This window comes from Tachysurus fulvidraco, chromosome 10 (assembly GCF_022655615.1).
Source record: "Tachysurus fulvidraco isolate hzauxx_2018 chromosome 10, HZAU_PFXX_2.0, whole genome shotgun sequence".
NCBI classification, from domain to species: domain Eukaryota; kingdom Metazoa; phylum Chordata; class Actinopteri; order Siluriformes; family Bagridae; genus Tachysurus; species Tachysurus fulvidraco.
In genome coordinates this window covers 11,926,703-11,937,514 of record NC_062527.1, presented here as the reverse complement: position 1 = coordinate 11,937,514, position 10,812 = coordinate 11,926,703, and the positions used below count along the sequence as shown (strand labels likewise).

Genomic DNA, 10,812 nt, shown 5'->3' with positions numbered 1-10,812 from the left:
ACAAAACTGAAAAATAAAATAGATTGTGAACAAATTACATAATTTTGTCCTTTGTATTATTTTATTTAAACCTTGACCTTAATGACCTTTGGTCTGGTGCATTAAGATGCATGATCAAAGATGCATGTGGCATGGTCATCTCTGACATCCTCCCGTTGACCTCCCCATACAAAGGTCATGAACTTTTCTTCCCAAAAAGTCACTGATATTCATAAAAGTGATTTTAATAAAATGCTATGAAATACCAATTTCAATACTAATACAATAAAAATAACAACACATTTTTTTTGTTTATGGTTAAATCATTAATTATGCTTTCTCTATCCTTTTAGGATCTTACAATTTAAGAAACTCACATATTGCTGTTTTAAATATAAACATGTCTATCCTTTTCTCTTCATCTGAAATTTCTGACTGTGTATATTCAATTGCTTTAAGATTACACCCAATATAAAAAAAATACAATGAAATTGATGCATTTCATTCACATAAACAAATTTCTCTCACTGTTGAACATAAGGGCACATACAAATGCACATTTTCACAAATTGTCAATAAGAACTTTTATTTATAAAACCAGAGATAAGGGCAGAAACTCATATAAAGGCAAGAAATTGTTAGATAAATGGATTTTAAAATTAATTATTAAACGGAAATCAGTTTAATGATTAGGACAATTATATACTCATTATAATGCATTACTTTACAATTTAATTGATTATTGATTTAACTTAAATTACATTAAACTATAGGGAAGGTACACATATAAATTTATAAAGTATGAATTAAATTTCTGGTCTTTATTTGTGTTATATTTTTAACATTCAAATAACATTTGGAATAACAATGTCAAATGTAGAATTATGTTGCATTCTTTAGTGTTCCAATGCTCTATCTTGCTCTTACTTGGGCAGGTAAATAAACTTGTCTTACAATCATATACCATTCATGTACTCAATTTCTTCTAAAATATGACTTTGAAATTTGAATGACAGTATAGCTAGGTCAAACAGAGTACACTATGTAGCTTTTCTGGTTTTGTAGCTCAAAATATATAAATTGATTATCTATAAACATATCCTTGGCTATTGTTTACTATACATGAACATGAAATGTCTCACTACCTTCTAAGTATGAAAAGGACATAGTCAGGTTCAATACCATGAATAACAAGACGAAAAAGCGAGAGTATGTAAGTCGCTACAGACATTTGCAAATTGACTCTAAACCTGCTTAATAAGAAGGAAAGTTAGAATGGAATACTGGAAAAAAGACAACTCTTCCTTTTGGCTGTGACACATTTGTGTATAAAATCATATTTTAAAACTCCCTTTCCAACACTGCTGCATTTTATTGTATTTTACATCTGTATGTGTTCTGCTGTAAAAAGTATATGAAGATGGTCCATTTACAGAGGGATTTACAATATAATAAATGGTCATTATAATAAATTATATAATAAATATCCAGCTGTTTTGCTATTTGGAGAAAGAAATTGTGGTCACAGGATTCGCAGGGTCAAAGCTGACAGCATATTGGACATCCAGGATTAGCTTTGTTCCACAGTGAAGTGTGATTCCGTCCTGTGAAATGCAGAAAAACTGTAGGTCGCCTTCCAAACCGAGCCCTGTAAAGCCATAGTGGTATTTCTGCGCCACCTTGTGGCCTTAAGCTCTTATATACTACAGAACTTTTTTTAATTACATACATTTTGTAAATACATACTTAATATAGAAAAAAGTAAACAAATGTTTAGCAGACAAGGAAATTAAACTGTTAATTCCAAGGCAGATGATCTTCAGTTATAAAAAATCAGACTTGTTTCAGTAATCTAGATTCATCTACATTGCAGAGAAAATGAAGTGTGTTGCTTTTTTATGACCTGGTTTGGTACTATGTTGCTATAAGTAAGTATTATTTTGGTGTATTTACACTTTAGGTGAGTGTTACTGAATTTGAATACTAAATTAAGTACCCTTCATTACATTTCTAAGAAAAAGAACATAAATTTTAACTAACTACAGGTAACTCAGCATTACAAAACATTGAGATATCACCTGTATTTCCTTATTTATTTATTATTTTGTTATAACTTTGTCATATCTAAAGAATCTTGCAGTTAAAATGTTTCTGTAATATGTCCCTGGTAAAATGGAAATATCAAAACAGTCTTTGTATATTACATTAATAAAGGAGTAATCAATTTCACATCTTTATTTTGTGCACAATCTAATGTTTTATTAATGTTTAAACTCACACATTCTTGTTGGTTGCCATGTGATTGTTATACTCTAGAACAGGCGGGACAGGCTCGTCCTCCTCAGGCACCTAAAGGTGACATAAAGTCTATATTAATAAGGTTATAAAATGCAGGTTTGAGTTGTCTTTCCCTCAGCTTAGTTACCCTCATGTTTCAATTTATCATAGCATTTAAACACTGAAATTCCATAAGCAATTACAAATAAATAATAGACACAAAAACCAGACACATCTCATGAGGGCCATGTGGGCATGAACTCAGCTAAAACGCTGAGCTAAGATAACCTTCACTATTGGTCACAATGAAAAGTTGATTTCTATTTATTCTATTCACAACTCACTGAAATCAAACTGCAAGCTCAGTAGATTATTTATACTCTTTCTGAACTGTTTCAAAATCACCTTTAAGTGGAAGTAGCCATTATGTTGCTCAAATGAAGTAAAATCTCACCTCCCAGTAGACCTCGTCCTCAAAGCAGTTATCATCTGCCATGGACCCCCAAATAGGCATCCTCAAAATTAGACCTATAAAGAAAGGAAACTCTATTCCATCATATGTGTGATGCGAAAGATTCTGATCAGACATTTATGTCCAGATATTTATGGGTACTCAACAAAAAAACTGCTATTATAACTACTTTTAACTTCAGTTAAATGGAAAATAATCCCCTTATGAGAAAATATTCTTGCTCTGCACCAGATGGCTTGGCCTGTCTTTATCCATTCTTCTTGGTATCATATCTGTTTATTATAAGCTCTTGAGACGATCAAGACAAAAAGTTTTTTTCTTGCTATTTTTTTGTTGAGTCTGCCATATGCTTTGGACTATTCTCTTTGTTTATGATACATATCATGTTTAACCTTTGTTATCAATAAATTGTAAAATAGATGAATATTTAACCTTCCTGAAGAAATTAAGCCTGTCAGGATTCAAAAGAAATATAAACTGTTTAATATGGCAAAAAGTTGTGAAATCTCATAGGAAGCGTACATTTCTTTATACTTAGACTAAGGTTCATAAAATCAGTCTCAACAACTTCAGTAAGTTAGCACAGTTGCATTTGTGTGCCTTAACCTTGTTTCTATGCTCTGTTATACTTTGACATACCCACAAATATTCCACCTCCTATTCCAAAGCACACAGCAACACACATCGCAGCTGCTTGGAAGCCACCTTGGACAGCTGGAGTTCTGTTTTTGAATGAATCCTTAAAATCAAATGTGTTTATCAACCTGTAAGGAAGGAACAAGTCGATGAGACAATGAAAAACTGTGTGTGATGAGTTTCAAGTAACTGTGCTACAATAAACAATAAAGCATACTTGTGTTATTCTTTTATCTTGGAAAATGGAGAAAAACATGCTTGAATCTGTATACATGTTTAATTTAGCAATCTACTAATCTACTGGACCCTGTGGCCTGGACATACCCCTCTTTGCCATATACAGGTTCAGTTGCAGCAGCAGCTGTGATGGCTCCCACAATTCCCCCTATGACACCAGGCATTGCATGAAGGTTATGGATACCACATGTGTCCTGGATCTTAAACCTTTTCTCTAAATAGGGCTGGGAGAGAATATGATAGATTTAACCTCTATTTTTACCATCCATATTGCCAATTGGGCTTTGTAAAAGTGACATCATTATTCTTAATTAAATTTTGTGTTTTAATAGTGATTACACATTATTCGTATTGGCAATTGTGTGAGGTTATTTTTAAAATGGAATAAACAGCTCTTACTGAGATGTAAATGTAGCCCAGAGTGGAGATAACACCACAGAAGAATCCTACAATCAGAGAGCCATAAGGCATTAGCATGAACTCAGCAGCTGTTCCTACAGCAACACCACCAGCCAGGGTGGAATTCTGGATGTGTACCTGGAGACAAAGCAAAGTTACCTGAGCATGTATAGGCATGGTTCTACTGCTTAATTATCTTACATTAGATTTTAAGATACTAGTCTGAGATCAAAACTGCTATTACGGTATCAGTGTTAAAAATTTTTTAAATACATTAAAAGGCATTTTCAGTGGAATAAGCCAGTTATCATACTAGGGTACAAACCGCAAGGGGAGCTTCAAAGATGATTAACCATCATCAAATCTAGTTAGTTGATGTATTGTGACCATAGCCCGGTAGGAGCACACTTAACCTACCACTTCTTTTCACTGTTTGTTTTATGTGTATATTAAAAAAGAAAAACAAACAAAACAACAATAAAAAACCCAAAGTGAACAGAGTTTTAGGTTTATGGTATCTTAAGTCTGTAACCTTGGGAACTGTAACCAGTGTTAATGTATTCATTGATTCAGACTTCAAAGCAGTTTTGTAAGTCACTCTGAATAAGCTGTAAATATAAATGTAAATGTAAATGTAGAACACCATGGCCCAGCTTATAATGGAGGTTTCTATGGTTAACATTGCTGATGATTCTTTTTTTTAGGAAAAGATTGCAATTGGGCTTATTTCATTCTTTTAACTGCCTGGTATAGGGCCAACAACCCGTCTCTGAATGTTGATAAAACTAAAGAGATTGTTGTTGACTTTAGAAGAGCACAGAGCGATCGTAATCTGCTGAACATTGATGGTTCCGCCATGGAAATAGCCAAGAGCACTAAATTCTTTGGTATTCATCTGGCAGAGATCCTCATCTGGTCACTCAACACCAGCTGCATCACCAAGAAAGCCCAGCATCCCAACAACATTTACAACTCTATACCTTTGCACAATGTTTTGTACAACATTCAGAATGCACACCGGTCAGAGCTATCTTGGGTTTTTTTGTCTTGTAGTGCTTTGTATTATCTGTTTGCACTGTTTTTTGTCTTGTGCAGTTTGCACTAGGTTGCAAAAGTTGCACTGTACTGTATGCGGCTAGGACAGCCTACTTTCCGTCCTTAGCTCTGTGTTGTTTTATGTAGCTCTGTCTGTTCTTATGTAGCTCTGTATTGTTTTATGTAGCACCATGGTCCTGGAGGAACATTGTTTCACTTTGTTACACTTCATGTACTGCGTCAGCTATATATGGTTGAAATGACAAAAAAAGCTTCTTGACTTGACCTGACTTGAGTGAGACAAGGGCATGTTTCTGTCTGTGCCATGTGGGTTGTTGATTTAGGCAGATAGCACACTTCTGAATTGCCAAAACTCCTGACTCTTGGTGGTGGCACAAACATATCACCAAACACACTAGAATACTGATGTCCTTAGGATTAGTGAACATGTCCTGTGGATATATGACTTAAAGCACTGTACATCTAGCTTACTAAAAAGGAGAATCTTTTGTAAACAGTTCAACCAAATCTACACCTTGCCCAAGGGATAACTCATAAGAGATAAGTGCCTTTCACTTAACAATGAGTAAAACTGCATAATGTAGATGATGCTCCTAACTAAGTCAGACAATACAGAGACAATATAACAGACACTATGGAAGTCCATAGCATTCTATGGAAAATGTTCACAATATAGAAGAAAAAATGCAGAGATTTGGAGGACAGGTCATCTGTAGCACTAACCTTGGTCACCAGCGGCTCAGTGGATAGCATATTCAGACGTGATTACACAGAGTGAATTAATTTGTCTGCTCTTGGATATTGACATATATTAGAGTTCAGGCTTCCCACCAATATCATGATCAGCTGTCACAATTATTGGACAGTAATTCTTCTGAAACCTTTGTTTACGACCGTGATTGCCATAGCTGAAAATACTAAAAGGCCCATTACCATGTCGAGTTTTCCATGCTTCTGATACAGGCTGGAGATGGCAAAGGTGGTAAGGACAGTGGCAGCCAGAGACAGGTAAGTGTTAATGGCTGCTCTATGCTGACCATCTCCATGATCAGAAATGGCAGAATTAAAACTGGGCCAGTACATCCACAGAAACAGAGTTCCTAGAGGGAAAACGTAAGGCATGAAACTTTAACATCTATATATTATAGTATATTATCCGTTGCCAAGAAATGGAAACAGATTAGATGGTTGGAATCACTACTCTTAGACCTAGTATCATGAGCGCTCTAAAGAGAACTTACCAATCATGGCAAACAAATCGGAGTGGTAGACTGAGCCGTTACGCTGACTGCTATCTTTCAAGTTTGGCCGATAAAGAACCCATGAGATGGCTAGTCCATAATAGCCTCCAAAGGTGTGGATCACCATAGAACCTCCAGCATCTCTGGCCTATTTGACAGAGTAATTATTTTGTAAGTTTTCAAAACATTGCTATTTAATAAAGGGTAGGTTTTTGCTGGGGTTTCCCCCCCCCATTTTTTATTGCCCCTTATTGTTCATTGCAAGCTTTTTCCAAATTAAATATTTCTGTTAATTTAACCATAAATTGTATTATAATAATTACTTCCTTAATATTCATTGATGTGATTTGCTACATCATACAGTATATAATTTTGACAAACATGCAGCAAATAAATCTTTTGATTAAAAACATTGACTCACATGGAGGAGACTAATTATGATAAATTCTTCTACAGCAAACAGGGTAATGCCAAACAGGGTTAACACCATGACCTGCACAGGACTGACTTTTCCTAGCACTGCTCCATAGGCAATCAAACAGCCAGCCACACAAAAGTCTGCATTGATTAGGCTGGACACAGAAAAAAGCAAAAGGACATGTTTAATGTATAATTCCTACAATTTAGAAATGTATATGAAACCGATTTATGTTCGTAAATTTTTGAAAAAATATATTAAAAGCAACACTGTAAAGCCTTTCTTCATAAGAGAAACACATACTATAAAATTATTCATTAAAATGCAAAATACTTAATTGACATACAGTATAAACCTACTTTTCAATGCCAATTTTGATAAAGCCATCAACTGGGTCCAGAGAGTGAAACCAGCCTTGCATTAACAGTGCCCATTGAAGCCCAAATGCTGCAATGATGAAGTTGAAACCAACAGCACCAAATCCATAGCGCTTCAAAAATGTCATGAGGAATCCAAATCCAACAAAAATCATAACATGGACATCCTGAAAACCTAAGAGCGCAGAAAAAAAGCCACAATTCATTAAGAGTAGATATTTGCTTATAATAAACATGTTTCAACAAACCACAGTATTAAATCCAACAAACTACAGCATTATCTTCAAATGAGGATAAGTGAAGTTGCAGGTCCAATACTGAAAATTTGTATTAGAATAATTAAAAAGAGAAAAAACACTAAAATTAGAAATGTCTGTTATAGTATTGAATTGAATTCATTTAGCTGGGGGAAAATCTAAAAAACTTAATGAAGTGTGTCTCAAGTTAACAAGCAAATAAGTTGGCAGTTAAGTCTTACAGTCACCACCGAGGAATCTGCAATTTGCCCAATAGCAGCAGGTTAATCCTCAGATTTTGTGTCATAGTGGAAAGATGTCTATCTTAACGGAGACTGGCCCACATGCCAGCAGGCATCTATATGGCCTAAATGTAAGTGGATGTCCAGGCCCTACTATGACATGACAGTGTCTTTTTCTCATTGCATACATTACATAGAGGCATACCAGGGTTTTTGCTGCTTTCTCCAGGTACTCTATGTTTGTTACATCCCTACTGAAATGATGTGAGTGCACTGAACACCTTTATGATTTGCCCTAAAGTATGTCAGTTTCTCATGGCATTGTGACAGGATCCCTGTTGTGTCAGTACAACCTGATGAAAATGAAGGCTCCAGGGAAAATTAGCTGTATAAGATGTAAATACAACATCCTACATCAATTTGTGACCTTCTAGGGAGGTCTCAGTATGTGTGTGGACACATACTGTACAAAAAGAGTTAATGGTACTACAGTTACATATTTACCTAGTGTACAAGAAAATGTATTACAGCAGTAAAGAACAAGAGTTATTTCCAAAACTTCAATGAGGACCATAATTATAGCTATTCTGACTACAGAGTAAACTAAGGAACCATATATTAGTCAGCAACAAGAGTAAATTTTGCATCCCTCAAACTTTCCCCAAGATTCAGTTAGATTACATAATATGTACAATCAAGTAAAAAGGTAGGTTTCAGAGATTTGAACCATTCTGATTGGGATAACCTTTTAACATGCCTGCAGGACCTACTTTAAGAAGTCATCTGATCCATGTGGGCTATTTATATGTAGACAAAGACATATGTCTGTAAATACCAGAGGCACTGTTGATATTTAAACAAGAACAATGTGGTAAACAGTGGTGTTACTTCTAAGCAATATTAAATGTCAGTTTGTGAACGCTACTTTCTGGAAAAAGCTGTACTGTATAGGTTTATTAAACAATCTCAGTGTCCTTGGTGCTCACACAGAGGAGAAACCCAATCTGGGTACTGTACTGTACTGAGATTGAGTTAGACATTCCTAATCAGGACCATTTGGGTCCTTTCTTCGGGGGAAATGAAAAAACATACCAACTGTATTTTAGAATGGGCACACAATCCCATTTATTCATTCATTTATTATTCTTATTCTTATTCCTCTTATTATTATTAATAATAATAATAATAATAATAATAATAATAAGATTGTAATAATTATAACAACAACAATAATAACTGTAAACTAAAATAAATAATATAATCAATCAATTAATTAATTAATTAATTAGTTAGTTACTAAAAACTTCCAATTTGTCTTATGTACAATCTATGTACTATGTGCCCTTAGTTATTTTACCCATTGCAAAGAATTTAAGACGGTGAATTAAAGAAAAATTAGCCCTGTGCAATTATCATGATTTGCCTGCAGCTGCCTTATCTTAACCTAGTATGTTAAAAAAAACTTTTTCCTGTTTTTTTAATTAAAAAAACTTATTTTTTATTTTATATTAATGTTATAATACTTTATCATATTATTTGTGCCTGTTTTGTTTTTTTGTTTTTTTGAAGAGTTCTTGAGTTATATTCATGAAAAATAGATAGATCCTTATGTCAAAAACATACTTTAATTTGTGGACAGAATGATCAAAGATTTTGAGAAGGACCTTACAGTGTAGTTCATGTGCTTATTTTATACTCTGGATATCATTGTCCAAGGTTGTATTACAACTGAATGCATTTTAGCAATCCACCTGATATTTGACCTGGAAAATGGTTAGACATTAATAATTTTTTGCACAAATATGGACTTATGGCTCTGTTTTTACAAATTCACTGAGGTATGAGAACTATTCGTGAAAAAACACCACAGGCAAACTATTATTATATTATTGTATGATATAGGTCACGATAAGTCTGAGCTTAGAGAATAAGCTAATAAGATAAAGCTTTTTTACAATGTCAAATTTTTTTGAACGTGTAATACAACCTATACACCACAGTATACAATAGCTCAACAGAAAAGGATACACTGATTATCTTTCCACCTGAAAACAATTAGACAGACAATCCTTTTCTGCTAGCTTCTTGGGTAACATTAGGAGTGATCTAGTTGGATGAATTTGCTTCATGGCTAAAATACTATCTCTCTCTTACTGGCCAGTTTTTCTGTTCCATATAATTGTGCCTGATGTATCTTGGCTTAACTTTTCCTTTAAGAGGAAATTAAATATTATTTTCTCTGTTCTGACCAAGCTCCCCACTTGTTTATCTGTTTTATCCTGATACCTGTTTTTTATTTTTATTATTATGTTACATCATCAATCTACACCATCCTACATTAAGCCTACATCACCATAAAAAGCAGGACTGCAGCATTCAGTTTCTAATAAAGTAAATGTCAGATGAATCTCTCACCAGCCTTGCCTCTGTATTTATATGGCATACAATATTAAATAAATAAATAAACATTCAATGGTTCTTTAAGGGTTCCTGGGACATTTAAGGGTTCTTGAAACTTTTTGTTCTAAGTACACCTTTACTTGCACAATTCAACACAGAACCAACACAGCAAGTTGGTGATACTGTTTTCCACTGTTTTCTGCAGTAATTATCTTGTCTTGTGGGCATTTATATTTGTGAACAATAGATAAATAAGTTCTGTTTAAATCTCTCCACCTTTTATCCACATTTTTCTAGCTTAGACCTGTACTTTAAGCAAACACAACTAAAATGTAAGTATTAAATTCCGGCTTAATTAAAAAAAAAACATGAAAAGAGAGTTGACTTTAAATAAAATTATAAAATGTGTTATTATTATTATATCACACAATAATATAATAAAATATTAAGAGTTATTTGATCCTGATCTTACTCATTTTAAACATTACAAACATCAAGAGCAACAATGCAAAACTCAGGATAAAAAGACACATCCCTAATATTTTACATTTAAATAATTCTAAGAGTGACTTACTTGGGTATCTGTAGTAGAAGTCATTCTCACTGTCATATGTTTTATTGTGTTCATCTTTAAATTCGACCCAGTGAGGGTCTGATTCTTCATCATAGCGCACGAAAACCCCGAAGAGGATAATCATGGAGCTCTGCCACACAAAGCACACAGCCGGCAGAGTAAATCGGACGTTCGTGCTTCTGGGCCCATCGCAGTAAGGCACGATACAGTTGCCCATTTTGAACCGTTCACGGTGAGATCTGCGCGTGTCTGTGCACCTGCTATCCCG

At 34.2% G+C, this 10,812-nt stretch overlaps 1 protein-coding gene across 1 annotated transcript; it reads right to left on the bottom strand.

The window, feature by feature from the left end:
* Positions 1 to 548: 548 nt before the first annotated feature.
* rhcgb (Rh family, C glycoprotein b) lies at positions 549 to 10,812 on the bottom strand. Its single transcript, XM_027173036.2, has 11 exons — positions 10,545 to 10,812; positions 7,075 to 7,267; positions 6,719 to 6,869; positions 6,298 to 6,445; positions 5,990 to 6,156; positions 4,001 to 4,138; positions 3,689 to 3,825; positions 3,368 to 3,492; positions 2,711 to 2,784; positions 2,258 to 2,328; positions 549 to 1,583 (listed from the first exon to the last, which is right to left on the bottom strand). The coding sequence occupies exons 1-11, from the start codon at positions 10,759 to 10,761 to the stop codon at positions 1,550 to 1,552; spliced, it is 1,455 nt and encodes a 484-aa protein (XP_027028837.1). The 5' UTR covers positions 10,762 to 10,812; the 3' UTR covers positions 549 to 1,549.

Excerpts from the sequence above, each read along its gene's own strand:
- rhcgb (XM_027173036.2), bottom strand. The coding sequence starts at position 10,761 with ATGGGCAACTGTATCGTGCCTTACTGCGATGGGCCCAGAAGCACGAAC. Across the intron at positions 4,139-5,989 it reads AGCATGGAAAACTCGACATG|GTACACATCCAGAATTCCAC; the intron begins GTAATGGGCCTT and ends CTTTGTCTCCAG. Across the intron at positions 1,584-2,257 it reads ATGGCAACCAACAAGAATGT|GACGGAATCACACTTCACTG; the intron begins GTGAGTTTAAAC and ends TGCATTTCACAG.